The sequence below is a fragment of the Eptatretus burgeri genome, chromosome 4, assembly GCF_056783735.1.
Source record: "Eptatretus burgeri isolate ZD-2024b chromosome 4, Ebu_testis_v1, whole genome shotgun sequence".
NCBI classification, from domain to species: Eukaryota; Metazoa; Chordata; class Myxini; order Myxiniformes; family Myxinidae; genus Eptatretus; species Eptatretus burgeri.
Window position 1 is genome coordinate 129,850,480 of NC_140964.1, and position 24,588 is coordinate 129,875,067.

Genomic DNA, 24,588 nt, shown 5'->3' on the forward strand with positions numbered 1-24,588 from the left:
TTCCTCTTCTTCCTAATTTACCTATTCTCCTTCTTCTTCCTCCTCTTCTTTGTCTTCTCCCTCTTGCTCTTCTTCTCTCTCCATTTCGATCCTTCTTTTTCTCTGCCTCTGTTCATTTTAAACGCCCAACACATTTATGTTTCGTGTTCACCACAGTCCCACATGTTCCGATGTTCAGAGTTTTTATTAATTTATATTTGGTGTTGTTTGTAATATTTACCTCACCTCTTGCCTTTGTTGTGTTTTATTCCGTTGGGTACGAAGACCGAGGCAGTGTAGCTGGTCGTGACTCATTAGGTGATTCACAGATCTTCATGACGATTTTAAAAACAGGGTTCTTCTTCTCTCCTTGTTTTTACATTAATTTTGCAAATATTGTCACAGCAATCGAGGCGGGGAAGGATATTTGACGCTGAATGAACTCTCACGAATATACATACGTGCGTTCAGTTTTCGTGAAGCAAAGATTGACCGGAAATTACGTCATAGACTTAGCCCGGATCACGATGATGACGATTACTGCACGTGACCATATATATATATATATATATATATATATATATATATATATATATATATATATATATATATATATATATATATATATATATATATATATACATATTGTTATTGACAAGATATACGAATCAGAAAGAACCGAGTGTATAATTGTGAGACCGTTTACCAAGTGTACACCGTTTAGTGTTTAATCCATTGGACCGTCACGGTCATGGTTCAAGGAAAAATGATCATGTCCACCGAAGTGAAGGTAGTCGTGTAGATCCTGCGTTCTGTAGATAAAATGATTCACCAAGATCCGGGGTGTGTTCAGTTACCGCGCAACAACAAACCTGACGAGTGAACACACCCGGAGCGACGCAAAACGAAACTGATACCACGTGCTGCGCGCGTTTTGATCTTGTTATTGCGGACCTCCGCGATGACGTCACGAGGAGGAGCAAACCCCGCCCCCTCCACTGGAATCCGGAAGTCATGTGACCACGTGGCTCTTAAAACGCGGGCGCTGAGCGGTTGACACGTTCTTGGTTTTAACCAATCAGCGAATTCGAAGCGAGCCTTCGCTCGGAGGCCTCACGGTTGTGGACACGGGTACGTCCTCACACATAGGGCTCTTGAGAAATTGTTTTATTTTAATTCCTGTTCTAGTTTTGGCTCTGTGGGGGTTTTATTATTATAATTATTATTGTTATTTTTCAGGATATTATGACACCGCAGTTGTCGGAGCTGTCACGATGGTCCGTAAATACGTGTATCTGCTCATCGTAAGCCTGTCATCTTCGTCGCCTGTAATCTTCGGGTGTTTAATTCATTATTTTTTCTCTTGTTCGTGATTAGGCGCATTGTTCGATGAATGAGTCACCGGTAATAAGGGAGGCGTGCATCTCGGAGCTCCTCCGTTCGTTGTGGAGTTCATGAAGCCGGCTATCCATTAGACCTGCGGATGTCTGATTTATCGGGGGGGGGGTGTTTTAAGGCGAGTTGCTTAAAATGTTCCCCCCCCCTTCTTTGCTAGCTACCTTGAGTGATGTATTGGTTTGTGAAGTTATTGGGGGGGGGGGGGTTAGACCACATGGACGACGACGAGACCCCGTATTTGATCAAAGTGTCTGTTCCGGCGGACACGGTCACGTTGGGGGGACTTTAAAAGTGTCCTGAACAAACCCAATTATAAATTCTTCTTCACATCCATGAACCTTGTGTTTGTTCAATTGAACCTATTCCCTTCTATGCCTGTTGTTGGTTTAATGGTCAGGGTGGTGGGCTTGGGATCCGAGGATCCGAGGATCCGAGGATCCGAAGATCCTGAGTTCAAATCCCACTTGGCTGTTGAATTAATACCAGGTGGGGTTGACTCTACTTGTAAATCCTTCTGAGGTTGGCGAAGTGAGTGCCAGCTTGCTGGTATCTTGTATCGGAGTGGTGACCCGTTCAGGATTGTACCCAATAGCCCAGGAGACTCTCATGCTGGTTGTATCATCGGTTGGGACGTGGCTATGCCACTGATGCAGTGTCCCCCTCACCAGTACACTGGTGCTCATTTTGCCGACCTCGGAAGGATGACAGGCTGCGTCAACCTTCTGGTGTATTTTAATTCAACTGGGCTTGAACTCAGGACCCTAGGATCCCAAGCTGCCACACTAAGTTAACACCAGGCTAGGAGACTGCTTCGGCAGCACCAATGCTCTGCTCAGAGAATGGATGGATTCCCTTCTGCATTTGTCTCCTCCCTACCCAATGGTGTCTGTCTTGCTTGATTTGTGTACAAGCCCCATTGTTGGCATTTCTCAACAATTGAGTATAAAGCCACCAGTTGGTTGTCCATGCCTGCCTCCTTTTTTTTTTTTTTTTTTTCAATTTTGTTAAAAAATCTTAATTATACCAGTGTCCAAAGGAAGTTGTGCGGTGAAGTGGCTGCACCGTTTAAAAAGTATCCCCTTTGGGGGACTGACTTATTTTCCAACAGGCAGGGTCACCTGACTGTCCTGACACAAACTAAGTGATGGCAAAGAACAATTGACGAATGAAACTTGTTGAGTTGTAAAGGTTGTTCTTTTATTACTATATTTTTGACAGGTAGACATACCAGATATTGTCGCGGCTTGCACCATTCTTTGAATCGACCATTTTCCCAATGTTGATACGGAGTTTTTTTTGTAGCTACTACCGAGAGCTGTGCTGCCGCGTTTTCATTCACTGCCACTTTCCGTTTCCTTTGCGAGCAATACTGACCTGCTTACGTAAATTCCATCATAGTCGCTGCAGTAAAATTCAGTTCACGCTTCCATTTAAAATGATGCAAAATACCACTGGTTTTAAAACTATCAAATTGTGCGGCGAATGTGGAATGTCTACACATTGAAGATGTGGATACATAGCCAATAATTAAAAAAATGCATGAAGTATGTGGGGTTAAAAAAAAGTTTAATAATAATAATAAAAAAATTTGTTTTTATTGTATTTTACAAAACATTTATATATTAGAAATGTGGATTGTATTTTTCATAGGCTTTGTGAATGTGTTGGGTATGTGACCCACGTCATTTCTTGGGGGTAGGAAATTAACGTGTGTGTATATATAATTGGGGGGGGGAGGGTTGTGAACCAGCATCAGGTGGCAATTTTGGAATAAAAAATATTTGAAAAGCCAACAAAAATTTTTTTGATAAACCCTTGCTGATGGAGGTTTTCATGTCTGTCTGTGAGCAGGATATCTTTGTTTCCCACTAAATTGGGTGTGTGGCAATGATTTGTTTTGTTTTAGTTTTTTTAATTTTTTTTTTATTTTGGCTGAAGATATGGATACCTGAATTATTATTATTGTTGTGACCACTCCTTGTGGCTTTTTTTTCACAAGATCTTGGCTATTCGTTGTTCACCTTGGCGTCTTGCTTTTCTTGGCATAGAGGTTTTGTATTATCGCTTTTCCAAAACCTCGTGAATGCTTTTTTTTTTTTTTTTCATTTGCTCACCTTGGCATTGATGAAAATGAGTGGTTCACACTGGTACTGAGACACCACCTTGTCACTCTGGGATTAATCCCCGGTTGTCCTCTGAAGAGCCGTACCTGGGGCCACCGCTCACAAGTAACGTTATGGTACGGTGGGTTGTTTTAGAACCACGGATGCCACCCAGTCAACCACAAGTTCCAGTGTCCGCCATCTAATTATTCTGTTTAACTCGAGTTCACGTGGTTACCTGAGCGGGGGGTGTGCCCTCGACAAAGCACCAATGTTATCTCTATTAGATTTTAATTCGGTTGGCCGAGCGTTTTAACCGCTGGTGCGTGCCGACTATTTTTGGTCAAATCTGTGGTAATTACCTCCCAGTCTATCTCAGTTCGAACAATGCTAGACCAATGGAAGGAAAGGACAAACACTGACAGGTTGGAAATCGACAAATGATGATTTATTAATAATAAAATAAATAACTTTTTCATTTTCTGAGGTAAATAAAGAATAAATTTCAAAGCAAAATCAATCAATGCCAGGAAAGAGACAAAGAGCAGCTGCTTATCAGGGGGGGGGAGGGGGTTACTTGCAGCTAAACACAGACAAGGGTACACAACAGATCATTCGGGTGGGGGGGGGGGAGAAAGTTGCGAAAGAAATGCGTGCATCAACGCTGCTGAGGAAAAATAATGGTGCCAGAGCTCGTGAAAAGTGTGTGTGAATGCGTCTGTAGTAAAGAAGAAAAAAAAATGTGTATATATATATATATATATATAAAAAAACTTCCCTTAAGAGAGGGGATCTGTCCTTTACCCTTCTCAACACATCACATTTAAGATCCCATTAGACATGGGGATGGGGCTAATCTGAACATGCATTTAAGGAAATAACTGTCTGAGGACCTGGATGCGTGGATACACACTCATCACACCGGATTCTGAAATCTGACAATATTATTTTTTAGTGATTCTTCACCATTGAGAAATGGGGTGAAAAACAATATTGTACTGTTATAAAATGGTGGATGAGTTGGTAGGTGACAAGAACAAGCCGATTATATTCTGGTCTGGGTCCAGATCTGGCCGATCGGTTGGATGCAAAACGTAAACTGTTCAGCCTAGTGGGGTATGCACTCCACCGAGTGCCCTTTCTACTTTATGTAATAATGCGGTGATATTTGCTGATTTCCAAGCGTGTGGAATATGACCTTGGACGGCACTCGGTAGGGTTTTAAATGGTCGGGTGAAAGGGGCAGAGAGTGGATGTGCAAGAATTTTGTATCAATTTGATCACTGTGGCTATAAAATTGTTCAATTGAATCTTGTGTTTGTTTGTTTTTTCTCTCACTTGGGGTTTTGGATTTCTTGTATTCAGTTGTTGTTTGTTTTTGTTTGCGTTTTATGTTGTGTGATCGTTTTAGCAATGATCATGAAATGTTTTGGTCGGTCCAGTAATTTGCTTTAAAAAAAAAAAATTCCCCACTTGTCGGGAAGGTGGTGGTGGTGGTGATGGTGGGTGGTTGGTTAGTTGGTTCCTCCTGTCCTGCTTGGGACATTAGGTGGTGGTTGTGGTTGTGCCACCGAAATGAAATCCTTTCAGCAGCCACTCAGTAAATTCCCATTTTGCTGTTGTCTCGGTTTGTGATTTGTCCTTGTCGGTGGTTATAATTTGATTTTCATGGTTGACTACATGTTGTTTTTTGTTTTTTTGGTTTATACCAGCCCGAGTAATTGTCCTTGTGTATATTTTGCATCCCCGATTGTATTTGACCATTTCCGGATCACTGACTTGTTTCACCAAATGGTGTCGTTTCCTCTTGTTTGGTGTTATTTTCATTGTAGATGAAATGAGCCCATTATTGTTGAACTACCCTTCTAGCTCTTCCACGTAATTATTTTTTTTAAATAATTTAACAATTCAAACCTCATGCATTGCTGGTCTGATTTGTAATGCATATGTGGTTAATAAGGAGATTCGACCTTGCTGGCATCTCTCGATCCTCATCTAACCCACCTCTTACCTTTTGTCGGCAGATTTCACAGTTATGAGTGATTCTAATGCATGATCCAAGATGATTGGCGGACTTTTCATCTACAACCACAAAGGAGAGGTTCTTATCTCTCGCGTCTACCGTGACGATATAGGGTAAGCTAATCGTCATTTATCTTTTCCTCCCCATATGTACTTGCACCCGCTCCACTCACCTCGTTTAATTTTATTCACTATGATAGATATATATATATATATATATATATATATATTTTTTGTCTCTGAAGTTTTAATGAGTCTTGTCAACAAAGATGCTGATTATCAAAGTGGGTGTTTGATACAATTAGTTGGTTTATATAAAAAAATATTCTGTACATATTTTTTTTGCATTAGTCTTCACAGCCTTGTTTCATACCTGTGTGGTACTGATTGAGCATTAGCTTACCTTTCAATAAACACAGGTTTGTTTGGGGCCAGTGTGGGGCTTAAATGTTCGTTATTGCCATATAATACTATTCTAATTATTGTATGCAATGTTACTATTTTTTATTCTTATTTAAAGAATGCCATGCTGTGGTGGAATGTATTAAGCTGCTTAATATACCTTGACATGGCATGTATATATAATTAGTTATTTATTCTCATCATTTTGGTGTATTGTAGTCTTAAAGGGTTCTCAGGGTCTTTTGGATTATCTGGGTCCTTTTAAAGGGTCTTCAAAGGTGTCTCAGCAGCCCAAACCGTACATTCAATAGTGTGTAATGACACACACTTTATCAATTTATAGTAGAAGTGGATTAATCTGGTCATGGGGATGAAGGGGTAAATTATAATGGTTCTTTCAGTGTGGTATTCTCATTTTTAGGTCATCTCTGTAAAGCCGGACCAAATGCCCGTCCGTCCGTCAATTTTTCTTTCCGATCTTGATGAAACTTGGTATGTTGGTAGAGGTCGATGAGTGTTGCACAACGATATAACTTTTGTCCGGGTTTAAGGTCAGGGACGAGGTCACGTAAGTTATAAAAATCGCCATTTTCAAAACCTATCTAGTCTGCCATTCTGCAAGATATTCGGCAACTGTTTATTGATTATGATGGCAAAAAATATCTTGTATCTAACCAGACGATTTTTGAATTTCCTTCCCGTTTGATCGTCACGTGATCTGGAAGATGGCCAAAAACGCCGATGCGATTCACAAAGAAGGAAGGAAGGAGAAATGAAATATAAAACACATTTTTTTAGCCTTTTATATTTATACATTTTCCGCAAAAGTTTCAAAACCCGAAATGTAAACGTCGGCATTTATTTTCAAAATATAATTTCGTGCGCGCGCGCCAAAATGACGAGTCATCTTTAACCAAACTGCGTAGTAGAACTGCGCAGTAGTCTGGTCATGGGGTCTGAGCAGTGGCCAGCGTGGTTCAGATTGACTAGTTTCTGGGGCGAAGGTGATTGTTAGGAAGTATGTCGGCGGTATAAATTTGAGTGACTGTATTGGTGATTTAATCACGCAACATCTTGACAACGAATATTTTGGCCAAACAATTGCATCAATTTAGTGCATCAGCAGGGATAATTCGCAGGCTCCTCTCGATCATGCCGATATCTAACATAATCGCCGGCGGACATAGGGCTGCAGGCTGTGGAGCGAGGCCACGGATCCCGGATGAGGGGATAAGTGATAAATTATGCTACATGCTTGGGGCTTTTTGATTAATATATCAATGAGTACATTCCATAATTAATGAATCTGGCATACAAAAATTTTTTTCATTCCTGACAGGTTACTTTGTGCAGTGTCACGAAACTTCTGTGGAATTAATAATTAATGAATTTGCTTGCTCGAACGATTTTTCAAACCTCAATATCTCTAAATACTTGACCAATTTTCATTCTGAAAGTTCCATTATAATCTACAGGATTATCATAATCTCCGAGAGCTAAGCCTTTTTTTATTTTTTATTTTTTATTTTTTATTTTATTTTCTACAACCGAAAGTGAAATGTCCCCAGAGTGGATGGACCGGAAAACCATGTATTGCACTTACTGCTGATTCTGATGTGTTAATCCGGGTAGTAAATGAAAAATACATTCATTAATTATGTCATTAGTAGTATTATCCTAGTGTATCTCTGTACTATTTCAATCTAAACGGTTAGTTTGGACTGTTTCGCGGTTACCTGAACATTGAGAACTTGTGGTATTGTAGAGATGACTGTCACCCCCACACGGGGGTTATATATATATATATATATATATATATATATATATATATATAATTAAATGTGTTGAGCTCGTGTTTAGAAAGATTTATTTCTCTCTGTCCCCCCCTCCCCCAAATTGTTAAACCTTCCCCCATTGCACATCTGACCTTTTGCAGAACAGAATGTCATCTTCGGTTCATAACCAATCTGCATGGGGTCAGCACAGGGTTCCAACACTTGCCAAGAACATACTGTTGCGAACAGCCGCGTAACTCGAATCGCGGCACGTCGCCCACCGGACGGACAATTCTGTCGTGACCCTCTCGGACCAACGCCGGGCGCTAGTCACGGGTGGGCCTTTCGACCTCACCACAATCTTGCCAATCGGCCACCCGCGTAGGATAGGGTTGTTCACCAAACTCGACCTACCTAAGTACCCACGCGGATGGTAAACCGGGCAATCGTACCTCACCACAGGTCGACTCCGGACACGAGCCGCTTGGGCGGCCCGTTCCGCACTATCGGGATAACCGAGCGGTGTTATCGTCGACCTGGACGGTTCAGATTAATTCCCGGGATGTTGCACCCACTACGAACCCCTTGCATGAAGCAAGATGGAGGGTCAATAAAGAAAAGATGAAGCGAAACGGGCACAGTTCAACAAGCAAGCATTTTATTCACACTCACACACAGACAAGCACGTATTTACAGTAATGCACATAAAGCAATTAAAACAAAAACGATGCAGAGCTACAACCGAATACACGGCCACACTTAAACAGTTCTACTTTACGAGACACGGCGCCACAAGATCCATACAAAAACCCGGAAAAGAAAATGGTGACTTCCCTTTGGGCCGTCGAGTCCCTCTCCCACGTCCGTCGGCATGGTCGCGCCTGGCTGCGACTCCGATCCCTGGCGTGGTAGGCGAGTCCTCTCCGGCGTGCCTCTGGCCGCTCGACGCCACGGACGGGGTTTCCGGCGCTATCTCAGCACGGATAGAAAGGGGGGGGGGGGGGGGAAACGTTGTTGCTCGAGGTCGTGTTGTGGGGAATGGCAGATGCTCCATCCCGCCAGCGGGGTCTCTGGACCACACCACAGAAGACCAGGCCAGCGGCCACCTCGAAGAGGAGACAAAGAGGAAGAGCAAGCCGGAAGAGAGAGAAGAAGACTAAGTCAGCAAGAGCACCAAAAGCGCTCCGCCCGTGTCAGACTTTAATATCCAGGGGCTCCGCCCTTCACTCCGCCCCCGTTTTCGGCTCCACCCTCCTTCAAGAGCGTTCTTGAAGAGGGGCGTTCCCTCTCGCCGACCGACTCACGCTGGTCATCCACCAATCGGCAGCGAGCTGCCCTCCCCTCTTCCTTCACACCAAGCGCGGGGAAAATGGCGGGAAAAACAGACGGGAAAACCCGCACGTCCTCGCAGCTCCTTCCTTGGCGCCCTTGTTTGCCGTTCGGAAGCGAACGTAGTAGCGTAGATGGTGGTTGCAGTGTGGTTGGTGCTGTGATGGGGATGGCATGGTTGTTGAAATGTGTGTTTGAAATAAAAGATCGAAAAAGAAAAACGACTAACTCAAAGCGTCGCAGCCTGGATGCATCACATAAATTCCCTCTATACAACGGGTTTGGGCTAACTACACATGTACCTATGAAGACATCTCACCTGAGGGCCCTTTATGGTGTAATGCGAATTTCCACAGCCGTAACAATACTCTTGTATGCACATCAGTCAGGCTCGTGAGCTTGCCCATAAATCAACATTTTCTGCGTACTATCCAATGGGAATGCACCGTAAATAATCATGTTCATTGGGCCCCGGGGTGTAATAATAAAATTATCACCCTGGGGTGTAATAAAAGTGCACACGCCTTGCATGGTGTTTGGTTGTTTATTTATTTTGGTCCAGGGGCCCTGGTTGATTGTTGGGAGTTCCTGCTGGTTTGGATTTGTGACATGTGGTTGCTACCAGCATGCAAGCCACAGTGGGGAGAAGCCCCACACCAGTCCACTGCACACCCGAACAAGGACCTACATCGTGTGCTTTAGCATTGTCCTGTGTTCCACGAGTGGATGAATAGGGCCATTGTTTCCAGGGCACGTGGGTGTAATTTGCTGCCTGATCTCCCCTTTGCGGACACGTCTGTCCTTCCCCTTCCTCCGCCCCCCTCCCCACCCCACCCTCATAATAATCTGTTTTGAGAAATTGTGAGCATGCTCAATTTCACTTCATGAATTGGATTAACCTGTTAGCCGGGCTTGTTGGTTCCGCCGTGTCAACACGGATCGCCGACGACATGCTTATTCTCCTGTGATTAAATCTTCTTCAGCCACTGCAAGACACAGGCTCTGCCATGTCAATTGAAAGCTTCCAGGTCATATGGTCTCCATGGCTGAGGCAGTAGATGGCCGGCGAAGAGGTGTTCCATTGTTTGGGTGGCTTTTCCGCAGTCATATAGGTCATTGTCATAACCCCACATCTGCATTGAGGTCTTGCATCTTCTGACTCTCATCCGAGGCAATTTAAGGCGTAGCCAGATTGGCCATGGCTCACTAGCTCCTGGTGGCGTTGACTCTTTATAGTTGAAAGACAACTTGTGAGGTCGAGCTTCGAGTTGTCTGGATCAGGCCTCTCTTGAGTGGGGATGATTCCTATTAGTGGCTGGACATCACTGAGGAAGCTGATCCTTGATTTGAGTCTCTTGGCTTGTTCTTCATGGGAGGTGATGTCTTCTGGTTGATGGTGGAGCAATGCCGTGTAGCAGGTACAGGTCGTCCACATGTGTTTTTCAGGCAGCCAGAGTTGGCTCCACTGGCTGTGCTAAGGACTGGATCCATGTTCTTGGCATGAGATGAGAAACTCCACACTGGGTATGCATACACAGCTGCTGAAATAACACTGGGCAAGAGCAGTGCTCCTTGTAATTGCTGTAAGAGTACCCCATTTTGTGTTGGCCAGTTTCTTCAGGATGTTTCTGGCTCCCACTTTAGCTGTTTTGATGACTTGGGCTTTATAGCTTGGTGTATGAACCAATGTAACTCCGAGATAGACTGGCTTGGAGATTAGAGTCTTCTGCCATACCAGCGGGCATTAAGCTCTGTTTGCATCCCTGTTCTTGAGATGAAAAGCACTGGGGGTTTTTTTTTTCTTCCCCCCCCCCCCCCGGATTGGCCTGCGGATAGTTGGTTGCATTATAACCAGTTGGTCTCGCGAAGGCATTGGTGAGAGCCTTCCACTTTGCCAGTTTTGAGTCGTGTTGCAATGCAGAAGCCATCAGCATAGGGGAATTCCTTGTATTTGGGTGTGTGGGGGGGATGCTAGATATTCCCAAAGAGCAGATGGGAATGTATGGAGTGGCATGGTCCATGTGCAAGTATGGAAATGTCAGCTTGAGAATTTTGTTTGAATGTGTGGTAATGATTAATGAGGGTTTGTGTGTGTATAATCTTGATGTCAACCTCGACTGGGGGAGAGAGGGTACCTGGAGACTTGGCACAAAAGGGGGAGGAGCTATGAACTCATCCGTGGGGGGGGGGAGGGGTGCAGAGCGTTGCCAAGAAAAAATGGGAGCAAATCGGGCAGTTGGTCAGAGTTGGAGACAGAAGCTTGAGGAAAAATGATGGATGTCTGAACGATGCACATGACAAGAACCGAGTTGGAAGGTCTGACTGAAACATTCTGGAGGGAGAAGGAGCTCGTCGGAGGTCTTCCTGCCTGTGCCCGTTTCGTATCGTCGCCTGCTCGTCCCCGCTGCTGCCAGCGCTGAGTCCCCCGGTTTTTCTTCCTTTTCCCGTCTCTTGAGTCTCTTTTGTATACACTGTCGAAGCTCATATGAGGGCAAACTCATAACGGGGTGGGAGAGGGAAGGGGAAAAAATAAAATAAATAACTGTGGGGAACAGACCTGATATCTGTGGAAGGGAGAGGGATGGGGTACACAGGGTAAACAAGATGGGCACTACAGGGAATTTGAAGGAGGTGGATTAGCGGGGGTAGAAAAGATCGTGATTTTTGCATGGGGGAAGATGAAAGATGGTGGTGAACAGCTGGTTTGAAGACTTGGAGGAGAGAGTGGGAGTTTGTTGGGTTTTTTTTGGGGGGGGGGGGTTCCAAAGGCAGGGAAAAGAGGAATGAAAAGATGAAGGTGATTTGCGATTTATTTATTTATTTATTTATTTATTTATTTTGGTAGTTTGACCAGAGAGGGGTTGCTGGCAGATCTTGAGTGCCCTGTGGAAATATGGGGGGGGGACAGACAGACAGACAGAGCAGGGGGTGCGAGGCTGGAGAGGAGACTAGAATACAGAAAGACCCCCCCCCCCGACCTGCCTGTGGTGTGAGGAGTCTGGTGTGAAGCGCCTTGGTTTCTTTAGATTCATTTTTTCTCATTCTTTCTCATTTATTTATTTCTTGCATTCCCTTATTCACAACCCACCACCTTCTCTGTTGTAATAACATCATCCCTGGTTCATTCTATTGTTTCGTGGTTTGGGAAATAAAGGCGTTGGTTTAAAAAGCTTTTAAGGTTTTCCTGTTTCTCTTCACGGCCCGCACGCGCGTTGTCCAGCATGAATTCAGAACTGCTCCTCAGGAGTTGAGCTGCTTGGGACATCGGACTTTAACCTCCTGCCGCAACGAGCTCGACATTGGTTGAGCCGTTTATGCTGCAATATTGAACAGCAGGGAGGAAAGGACACTACCGTGTGGGAGGCTGTTCTATCTCCACCACCTGCTACGTTTTGCCCTTCATGTCCACAAAGAAATGTCTTCTCCAGGATATTTTGGATGAGATTGCAGTCTGGCATCTTTTGTTCGCTGAAAAAGCTTCTGCACGAGTATTCTGTGGTTGACAGGTCAACAAAAGCAGCACCAGTCATCAGCCCTTCCTCTTAGCTATCTTCAATGAATTGGGTGAAATTCAGAAGTTGACCTTTGCAGGCTTGTTCTGGAATAAGATGTTCTTCCACAAAGGGAGCCCCACGGTTCAAAATGAGTCAAATAGTTTGTATGTGTGACATAGCAGGGAGATGGGCCGGAAGCTTTTGGGGATGGATGCACCTTTCCCAGATTTGATGATGGCCACTATTCTTGCTCATCACGAAAGCTTTGGGATCTTGTTGGAGGGCAGGCAGCAGTTGAGTATATCTAACGAGCTAAGCTCGGCTGTTGTCGGCTTTCCACCACAAGCGTTGTTCAGACCAAATTAACCGTGTGTGTGTGTGTGTGTGTGTGTGTGTGTGTGTGTGTGTGTGTGTGTGTGTGTGTGTGTGTGTGTGTGTGTGTGTGTGTGTGTGTGTGTGTGTGTGTTGTAAAGGCATGATGTAGCATCTTTCTCAAAAGCTTTTGACCTGTTCGCCTGCAGTCATGGTGAAATGCATTGTTGGTCCACAACGAAAGAAAGATGCCATGGCGTTGTCACGTCATGCCTTTTAAATCACCTTCACTCTCTATAGGGGAAGCTATCTCTGCTCCCAGCAGACTCCCTGGAATTGTCGGCCGTCGCACATGGATTATTCCGTGACTCGGCGGGTCGCTAACCGACCGTGGACGCCAATAACTCAACCACGTGACCTAGGATCCTCCCGTCTTGTGGGTTAACCAGGTTACCTAATTAAATACGTGATTTAATTACCAGGGAACGCGCTCTCTGTACGCCTTGTCTGAACCAGATCACTCTACCAGATTAGATGCAGCCAAGGACGTACCGGCGAAAAGGAACAGATCATTGGGAATAAAGTCCCGGCTAATCTAGGATTCGGACCATGCTGTATCGATGCAAGAAAAGACAAAAACGAGCTGGGAACATTTCTAATTTATTTACAATGGGATGAGGAAAGTTATGTGGTGCAGTGAATAGGTTTATTGGGGGTGTTAAGCAGGGAAAGAAAAATGAGAGGTGCAGAAATATTGCAAGCAACTTGTAAAAGCAGACTTGAAGTGAAATAATAATCTTCTGCAATCTTAACTTGCGGGGCCAGGCACCAGGACAACACTCACACAACCCGATGAAAAGTTATTGAAGCAAGAACAAGAAGGGAGAGGAGTTGAGGCTATGGTCTCTCGGTACCTTGTACAATTGATTGCCCGAACATGCCACCAATACGTTTTGGGGGGGACTGCTCTGTGGTGCGATACCTTCCTGACAGCTGATGCTTCTCGTTTTGTGGGGCTTCGTGCAGCTAACGTCGAGACGCGACTCTCAGCGTGTAGGAGGGACTTGAGTTGAGGGTGGAGTCCAGGTGATGACGAAGTCCAGTGTGTGCGGGAGACTAAGAAGGAACAGAGGGCGCGAACGGCCCCTTCAACCTTTATAGGACCCGCAGAGCGGTGGGCCACCCCGAAGCGATGAGTCACCAGAATTGAAAGCCGTGAAAATGTCTTGCTCTGACCTCACGACACGATATGAATTGCCTTGCAAGAATCCCCGGGCAGAGCCCTGATGACCGGTCGAAAGTGGCGTCAGTCCTGCATGCCTGCTCGGGCACCTCCGATTAGCACTGATCTATGCATGCTCCGTGATACGTCACACGGCTCGAGCGATCCAGACTGCGCAGCACGCCTCTGCCTGAACGCAGCTTCACTGGCCGGAGAGGCGAGGGAACGTCTGCCATCTGTGGGGAACACCCGCGGCTGCCAGCGAGGACTGACGGTAAAGTGTTAGGATAAATCCATGCATGTTTCGTGCAGTACGTGCGGATCCGCCATGGCCCACGTGGTCAGCGCTCACGTTTGCCCGATTCTGCTTTTGTGTGTGTGTGTGGGGCCAACACTGATCTGTCAAGATTTGAGGGGAATGATCAGATATAATAATTAGATGCAGGTTTTTAATGAAAAAGGATATAGATATGGAAGGAAAAGAGAATGCCGATATAATTAGTCCAGAAATGGGTTCAAAAGTACATGCCGCCCGTATCATGCACAATGTGCCGTGGTTGTCATTTTACTATTATCAACCTCTGACTATGTAGCTATTGGCACCAAGCGACTATCCATGCTCTTGCCGATATTGTCATTTGCTTCTGTGTTGTGCAAAACCACATCCGTGCAGCCTCTTTAAGAGATATTCATTTGTTTGCCTTCTCAATGCAACCAGCAATCTCATCCCAGATTCGAAGCTTGAGTCTGTCTCGAGCTACCGAGAATACTGTTTAACTTGCTGCAAAAGTTGGGTTGAGGATCGCTTGAGGACTGAAGCTCTGTGCTGTGCCGCACTCGTGCAGCGCCGTTGCGGCCTTCCTATGCCACTCCCTGAGCCACGCACGTGCTGCACGTTTTGGCCTATGCGTGTACCCAAATTTGGATTTACCTCAGAAATAAGCAGAAGAGTAGAAATGAAGTTTAGTGGTGTAAGCAAACCGAGCTATGAGATTCCCACAATGCACGTCCCATTTGACCCACTCGACAAAATGGAAGGGACTATCTAAATGTATATTCATGGAATAACTGTCTTGGGAGCATTATATGTTGGCTGCCATTGCCTTGGAGGCATGTGGCTCCTAGAACTGCAACAGTGTGTTTTATTATATTGTCTAAATATCTAATCTATATTAATATTTCGGCACGCCCCTTTCTTTGTTCCACCATCAGATTTTTGTTACTGCACGAAATGAAACAAGCTTTGACATATATATATATATATATATATATATATATATATATATATATATATATATATATATATATATATATATATATATATATATATATATATAGTAATGAATTTATTGTCTTCCTTAAGAGGCCCCTCAAAATTCGTTTTGATGATTATGGTAGTTAAACAGTTCTTGTTCTCCATTTGCAAAATGGGAGGAATTATTGCACAAAAAAGAAATAAAAATGTTTCCCATTTTTTTAGAGGACCACTAAGATGAGTTCGTAAAACCTTTTGTAGAGTATGTTATTATTAATCACTATATGCCATAGTAAATTGCTCATGTTATTGAGCTGTCAATAAGCTATCAATCATAGACATATAATAAACTCACTTGAGTATTCATATCTCTGTTTCAATGCGTAATATCAAGCGGTACCTTCATGATGACCTAATAAAACCGGTCTCGATGTCCGTCCGTATATCTGTTCACAATAAAACCGATTGTGATGCATTTTAAGGCTTTCCGAGAGATTTTGAGAGATTACCTACACTCCCGCACGGTGCTGTTTTTATTATTCCTACTGCACTTCATTAGAACATAGATCGTGGATGGATGCGCAGATCCCAGGAGAACAACTATAGCTGGACAGAACAATTCATATTATCGATGGATAAAAATGATATTTAATTGATAATATAATAAATTGTTTATTTAAAATATCTTCAAATTTTGTCAGTTTTTAGTTTGTTGTGAAATATTAGGTCCTCGGGTCTCCGCATAGTGGCGTACAGGCTTGTCGTACTTCTGTTTACTACCGTAGGAAATCGCAGAACCATCCGATCGACATGCTGTTAACATTTTCAGAATCAGCTAAAATCTACAAGATATGAATATGTACACAAAACTGATCCGGCCTTTTGGATCACTTTAAAGTAGGGTGCCCTGTAATTTTAATGCGCTCTATGGATCCTCCGGAACTCACGAATGGTACACGTGGTAATGTCATCGAAGTGGAGCTACTGTGGGACAGTCGAAGGGAAAAACCTGAATGATAATCAATGGATAAAAATGATATAATATATTGTTTAAAATACATTCATGCTATCTGTCTTTTACCATATGTTGCCAGTGATGCCCGTCCAAGACGGGCACCTTTACTAGTACATGATATTCCAGATAATTTTTTCTGTCAAGTTCTGTCTCTTCAAAGCCAGGTACTGAGTACAGCGAGCAACATCAATTGAACCGACCTTCACAGATCAGGATGACATTTCCAAAGTTGACATCTTTCACTCAGAAGTGAGAAAAACTTCGCACGAAGCCAAAGAGAATTTTCCATGTTTGAAGATCAGAGTGAATTTCACCATTTTCGGGCAGGAGATGGGGGAATTAAACTGGAGCTATCTGATTTGTGGAGCAATCGAGCAACAGTATGTGTGAAGCACAATCATCACGTGCTTGTTTTAATTTAGATCAAATAATTCTCATAAACCTGAGCAATTCCGAAAAGAAAATATAATATTTATATACATCGGTGAGGTGACCATTGCTTCATGGGGGGGCGGGTGGGTGTGTAAATTCTCTATGTAAATGTGTACCATGTTGCGCCACCTGATGGCGGTTGCAAAATTACAATTTCCTTTTTTTTAACCTCTGCAATGCTGAGGTTCAAGCACTTCGCATGGGTAAACTTGTACTCCTTTTCTTCTATTCTCCCACCCCCTCCAATCCCCCCTTTTCTCCAAAAAAAAACAAAAAACAGAGGGACCTGTCAAAGCCTGTCATTGTGTGTGAGACATTTATTGAAGGAAGGGACATCAGGACGAATGGGAGGGGTTAAAGCACTCGATGCAAGGGTAAATTTGTCTTCCTTGCCTTCTCTCCAAAAATTTTTGGCAAACAGAACGACCAATTGGTCCGTCAGCGAAGCGACGGGTAGGCTCTGCTAGTATACATATATTTTATACATGCGTTTAATCAATAATATTAAATAATTCATTATTATATCAAATGTAATAGAAACTCGTTTACATGAAAACCAACCAAACTTAAATGGTGACGATGGAGTGTCAAAAGACATGATCAAACAATCAGCCAAATATCCTGTTTTACATGATGGAAAAAAAAAAAAACCTTCTCAGCACGTTCCCCAAAATCATCCTTTACTGAACAAATTCTTCGACATCTGAGTCGCTGAGATGAAAAGATATTGTAACCCATTTTAATTGCTACCTGGAAAGGTGTACAAGACTACAGGGAAACTGAAATCATCAACTTTATGATGTACACTTGTACTAAAACCATTCTGTCCAGATATGCAGCAACTGTACAATCATTACCTCTTGTGTTTACAATCAGGCTATCTGGATAAATCTTGTGAAGCTGCCTATCAAAAAAATTTAAGAGTTAATCACACAAATACCTTTTATAATGCCATGTATGATCATTTTAACTAATTCTATATATATATATATTTTTTTTTTTTCTCCAGTTTCTGCATGAATGAAAATTCACAAACTAAGATGTCCGCTCGTAGGGGGCTGCAATTCCCACCCACGGGAATACCCTTAACCTATCAACGTTATCCCACAAATGAATAAAATTAACAACATCCTCAAACATCTGCTTATCAAAACAATGAAAACTTGAGTACTTTTCAGAAAAGAATGCTCCATCAAACCTGACACACACAAAAACTTATTAAAAGAGTTAAAAACTGTTGATTGCTTTGAAGAGTGAATCCCTCACTCTTACTAAATCCAAGCTGAAAAAATCAAACTTCAATCGACTTTATCGACGCATCTAATCCTAAGGAAGAATTAATGCTCCAGGAAGTGTTAACACCAGAATTCTTCTTAATTGCTAAACAATATTTCCTGAACTGTTCTCTACTTGAACAACTTGTAAGCCTGAGTGAACTCGAACATTCATTGTTATAACTAATATTTAACTCCTAGTTCACCCAGAAATGCACTCCTTCCCCCCCCCCCCCCACCACAGTCATTTTCATGGATTGAGGATCATGTACAGTGGTTTATAACTTCATTGCTTAATTTATTAATTAAGTTGTCACTGGTTGAAAGGCCGGTTTTCTGTCATCGGTTGTTTGTGTTAGCATTGTTGGCTAATGTCTGATTCTGCTGACTGTGCCTTCCTGTTTTTACTGCTGTTGCTCTTGTATCTTAAACTCACATGACATCCTTCACATTCCACTTCTGGAAGCTCGGCTTGAACAATTAAAACAAATTTGAAGGGGCCCATCTTCATCGTGGCAGTCTAAAGCATATGTTAACCAAATTTATTTTGACTGCTTTGCAAAGCTACAAGCAGTGGTGACTTGAATTGTCACTTCTGATTGGCTTCTAATTTGAGACATAAATTTGATATGGATATTTTCCTGCATGGCACCAATCATTAAACCCTTAAATAAATAACAGCTCTGCTATTATTTTTATTATTTTTATTTTCAACTGGATTGAAAATTATGTAAGCTTGAGGTGATGGAGATGCATTTGTAAAAGGAAAATGGTGGAGGATGTTGATCAAAGAGAAGTGGAAGGGTTGGGGAGTCATGTTGAGAAATATTTTTTTTTTTTTCCCTTCTTTTGACCTATGTTGTAAATGCCGTCCACAGATCTAGGATGAGATTTAAATGGGCTCTTGACTCGTACGAGCCTCGACAAGGTGTGCAAAAAAAGGGTATTTTACAGAATCTTAGTCATCATAATTTAGTTTTGTTTTAATTGAATAAGGTCAGTGAGACAAGTCTGAGGTTATTGAAACAAAAGATCATTCGTTTTATTCCACTTGGAATAAAGTTCAGTGAATATATTATTATTTTACATAAATTCTAACTTCAAGTGATGGGGCTTTATTACATGAGGATCCCTTGCAGCAAAATTTGGTGTCCTCAAACTCCAAAACTATGAAACCTATCGGTCTGAAATTTTGCAGGCATACGAAGAAAACTCCAAGGAAGTGAAAATTGGGTTAATTAAAACGCTCCTTTTGAGGATAATTAACAGCCTTATTTAATTGTGTCCTTTATCAGGCACATCCTTGGTCACCATTCTCTATGGGGTCTTTAAGACTTATCCTCGGTAACTTTGCTGGGGGTCTGAAGCTGCTTTAAAAAAAAAAAATTATTTAAAATTTTTTTTTTTTTTAGGAGGTTGGTGGCAGGATTTGCACTCTGGCCACTGTAAACCCATTCACTTCTCAAAACACAATCTGAAAACTCCCTCCATGGGAGTACCTCCTGTACAGCTGCCCTTCGCAGAGCAGCTCACTGGAGGACAGGGTTGGGGCAAAGCCTTTGGGACCCCCATTACTTGATAAGAGGAAAAACACAAGTTAACCTCCTCGGATCAGATTGCGGTCGTGTCAAGGTAGTGCTGAGGTGTCGTCCACCAGATGGCGATCTCCTTGGGTTAACCTGAGGTGGTCCCTTCAGGTGGGTGCCTGGAATGTCTGATCCTTAAGAGAGGATGATCATCTGTCTGTTATCTGAGCTCAGACATTTGAACATTGGAATTGCAGCACTGAGGTTTGGAGAATGGATAGTGGTGAGATCATGGCGGGTGGTTACATTGGCTTTTGATGGTTACCATGCCGAAGGGGTTGCTGTAACTGTCCAACAAGCGTGTTGTGAAGCTAAGAATTCATCACTCCTTGGGTGTCGTTTCCCTGGTGTCTATATGCTCTGAATGAGGCAATTGATCTCACCGTGAAGGACGCATTCTATGCCACGCTAGAGTCTGGTTGATCAGTGCCCCAGACGAGATACCCTTCTAGTCTTGGGGGATTTCATTGCATCGACTGGAACTGATGGGGATGGTTGAGATGTGTTGGTCCCCATGGGTCTGGAACTGTGTTCTGGAATAGCACCAAGTTCCTTCACTTTGCAAGAAGTCATGGACTGAGGGTGGCTGCTTCATGGTTTCAGTGCTGACAGGTTCATCACTGGACTTGGTATTCCAACGCTGGTGGTATGGCAAAGTGCTTATTGATGGTCACTGGAGGATGATCCAGAACTGCAGGGTGCTCCTGGAGTGCTCAGTTCCTCAAAATTGACAAGTTTGTGGTAGCAACTGAGTTTCAGCTTGAATCTTGGAGAATGGTACCATCCCGTCCTCGGCTGGATGTTGACAAGCTCAAGGATGAGAGTTTGCAAACAGGCTTAGTGGGTATTTGGGGGGTCTCGGTGCTTTGGGGGAATCCTGAAGAGATGTGAAGTGCCTTCAAGATCATCATCCTAGACGTTGCCGGAGGATGTCTTAACTCACTGTTGGGCGAAGAAGAATTTTATCTCTCGGGACACTGAATACCATTGACCAGAGTTGAGGCGTAAAACTATGCGTGGTGAGGGGGAAGAGCATCACCTGTGGTCAAGTGATTCTCGTCCTGCTTGCAGGGGAATTCACACAGTGTTCCTTCAAGCCCGTCCCTCGGTGTACTGCAGTCGGTGTAAGGTGGTGGGCTCTTGACAGGAGTCTGAAGTGAAGGCTCGCTGGGCCAGTTACTTTGAGTGGCTGTACCAGGCTGATCCACCAGCTATTGAGTTGGATGTTGGCTGTTGCTGACCCTCTAATCAACTGTGATCCACCATTTGTGGAAACGCAGGCTGCGGTGAACCGGTTGAAATGGGCAAAAGCTCTTGGGACCTGTGGCATCCATGCTCAACTTCTCAAGGCTGGTGGAAATTCTGTTTTCGTTTTGTTCCATGCAATTCTGTTCTCTGCCTCGTAGTGTAGTAGATAGTAGAAAAATCGTGCAAATTATGATACAAGCATCAAATTTGGCATTTCTGATCAAATCTGCCCGATTGGCCATTTAAAATTTTTGAAAAGAAAGTTTTCAAAAAAAATTGAAGTCACAGCTGGCTGAAATTCTTGAAGCGCAAGTGAACATCCCAGACAGAGAACCACGGGGAGATGCAGTCATCATTGATGGCTCAGAACTTATCAGTGCCCTACCTCCACGCACTTCAAAGATATTTGATGACTATGCTAAAGAAGACATCATCCCAAAGGTGGAATCCTATGGTGCCAGGTACAAGAGGGTGGACGTAGTGTTTGAGTACAAGAAGTCAAGTCTGAAGTCCGAAAAGGGGGCAAGGAATCAGAAGTGACAGGAACCAGTAAGACCCCAAGTAACTGGAGAAGCTTTCTTCGAGATGACAGCAACAAGACTGAGCTGTTTCACTTCCTTGCGGAAAAGATATGTGAAGCACAGACGACAAGCACAGTCATTGTCACAAAAAGGAGAAGATGCCATTAGCAGCACAAGGAAGTCACTGGATGCTGTCTCCATGTTGTCATGAAGAAGCTGACACTCAAATATTTGTACACGCCAGGGATGCAACGACGGATGGTAGTAAGTCCATTATCATTAAGGCGAATGACACGGACTTACTAGTCATAGCATTATCTGTACTGCCATCCTTGCAGGAACTAGGTCTTGAGAACATGTGGATTGTTACCTTTGGCCTTGGCTCCTTTGGCCAAGGAGCCAAGGCACGATGGATTCCAGTCCATGAGGTAGTTTCTGCAATAGGGCCTGAGAAAGCTAGAGGGATGCCATACTTCCATGCGTTCACTGGATGTGACTCGTCTGTCTTCCGTGGTAAAGGGAAGAAAACTGCATGGCAGACTTGGAACGTCTTTGATGATGTTTCTGAAGCATTCACCAATCTCAGCCAGCATCCAACATTGATTCGTGATCTTGACTTTTTTTTTTTTTTTTTTTCAAAATTTGTATTTTCAAATGGCCAATCTGGCAGATTTGATTAGAATCCCCTGGAGAACAAATGTGCCAAATTTGATGCTTGTATCATTTGCACAATTCCTCTCAAAAATTGCTGTTATCTGCCCCACTATGAAACATAGGCATCATCCCAACTGATTGGAAGAGGGGCCTTGTTGTCCGTCTGGAAAGGGAAGGGTGAGCGCCAGGACCAACAACTACCGAGGGGTGACTGTTCTCAGTGCCAGGCATGGTCTTTGATCGGGTTTGCCACCATCTGGTTGAGCACCAGTGTCCAGAGCAGTCAGGCTTTACACCAAAGAGGCCAATGATCGACCGTATCCTTGCTCTTCAGTTCCTGCAGTGCATCGTTTGGGAATGTCAAGATCTCTGACCTTGATTTCGCAGATGATAGTCGTCTTTTTGGGGACTCTGGATATCCTTTTGGGTTCCCTCGAGGTGCTGAATGACGAGTCTGAGCTGCTGGGATTATGGATTTCTTCGGTCAAGACTAATCCAGGCTTTCAACGACATCTTGTCTGTTCCTGTTTGTGGTGAAGATGTTGAAGTCAGAGATTCACTCACGTTGGCAGTGATATTTATGTCTCTGGCTGTGAGCCAGAGGTCAATAGATGTCTGGGTTGGGCCTGGGAAGTCATGGATTCACTGGATCATGGGGTGTGGCACTGTCGTGACCTGTGCAGTATGACAAAAGTCTGAGTCTTCATGTCCTTGGTGCTTCCAGTCTTTCTCTATGGTTGTGACTTGGACTCTGACTCGGAATCTGAGGCGGAGACTTGATTCCTATGGTACCAGGTGCCTTCAGAGAGTCCTTTGCCATCGCTGGTCGGATTTTGTGTCCAACAAGCGATTTGCTGAGCGAGACCCAAATGAAATTTGTTACCTGCATAGTCCTTGTGTCAGCTGTGGCTGTATGGACATGCAGCTTGTTTTCCTGATGCTGATCCTGCTCACCAGATTCTTTGTGAGGGAGACTTGTGAGTGGAGGAGGCTAATGGGCCGACCACGTGCCTCGTGGTTGTAGCAGGTTGATCAGCATCTCAAGGAGATGAGGATGGGTCATCTGCTTGGGGGATGGCCAGACTGAGGCCCCTGAAGTACCGGCAGACGCAGTGACGCGCTACTCCGGAGCATGCTCTTTTACTTGACCTGAGAGATCGGCCAGAAAGAGATATAGCATATCTCAAAGTTGTGGATGGATTCAGATGAAACGTTGGGTGTGTGACCCTGACAAATTGATTCGATATTTGGTGAAGATCTGGATCTGGATCCAATAATTAAGTGATTCTTCACCAGAGAGATATGGCGAAACTAATATACAGCACGATATCTCAAAAAGTTGTGGACGGATTCATAAAACTTTGTGGCCAGGCTGGGTCTGTGACCCTAACAAATTAATTCGATTTTGGTGAAGATCTGGATATGAGAATTATTATAATTTTATTATTATTATTTACTTATTTAGTGGTTCTTCGCCATTTACAGATGAGCCAAAAATGATTTTTTATATATATATATATATATATATATATATATATATATATATATATATATATATATATATATATATATATATATAAAAAACACACACACACCGATGAGCCAAAACATTATGACCACCTGCTTAATATGCTGTTGGTCCTCTGTGTGCTGCCAACACTGCCGACCCGCTGAGGCATGTACTCTGCAAGACCCCTGAAGGTGTCCTCTGGTATCTGGCACCAAAACATTAGCAGCAGACCCTTAAAGTCCTGTAAGTTGCGAGGTGGGGCTGCCACGGATCTGACTTGTCGGTCCAGCACATCCCACAGATACTCAATTGAATTGAGATCTGGAGAATTGGGAGGCCAGGGCAACACCGTGAACATTTCATCATGTTCCTCAAACCATTCCCGAACGGTGTGCAGTGTGGCAGGGCACATTGTCCTGCTGAAAGAGGCCACTGCTATCAGGGAATACCATTGCCATGAAGGGGTGTGCCTGGTCTGCAACGGTGTTTAGGTAGGTGACACGTGTCAAATTGACGTCCACATGAATGGCTGGACCCAGGGTTTCCCAGCAGAACATTGCCCAGAGAATCACACTCCCTCCACCAGCTTGTCTTCCCACAGTGCATCCTGGTGCCACCACTTCCCCAGGTAAACTGCACACACGTATACGGCCATCCACGTGATCTAAAGGAAAACGGGACTCTTAGGACCAGGTGACCTTCCAAGGTCCAGGTCCGATGCTCGCGTGCCCATTGTTGGTGCTTTGATGGACAGGTGTCATCATGGGCACTCTGACCAGTCTGCGGCTACGCAGCAGGGTGCGATGCACTGTGCATTGTGACACGTTCCTCACGTGACCATTAAAATTTTCTGTGACTTGCCACAGTAGACCTGTCGGTTCGGACCAGACGGGATAGCCTTAATTGCCCTTGCGCATCTATGAGCCTTGGGTGCCCAACATCCTGTCACCGGTTTGTCCCTCCTCGGACCACTGTCGGTAGGTACTCACCACTACTGACCGGGAGCACCCCACAAGCCTTGCCCTTTCAAAGATGGTCTGACCCAGTCGTCTGGCCAT

The 24,588-nt window shown here is 43.9% G+C and overlaps 1 protein-coding gene across 3 annotated transcripts in view; it reads left to right on the top strand.

Annotated features, from left to right (window-relative positions):
- Positions 1-962: 962 nt before the first annotated feature.
- Positions 963-24,588, top strand: part of AP2M1 (adaptor related protein complex 2 subunit mu 1) — a 40,409-nt gene continuing 16,783 nt past the window's right edge. Inside the window, exons 1-2 of one of the 3 annotated variants that reach the window (XM_085876226.1) lie at positions 963-1,110; positions 5,504-5,615. In XM_085876226.1, coding sequence (XP_085732352.1) covers positions 5,542-5,615 — 74 coding nt within the window. In that variant the 5' untranslated portion in view covers positions 963-1,110; positions 5,504-5,541. Of the gene's footprint in view, positions 1,111-1,218; positions 1,284-5,503; positions 5,616-24,588 lie in introns of those variants that run through there. The other 2 variants (XM_085876227.1, XM_085876229.1) reach the window with 2 other exon arrangements.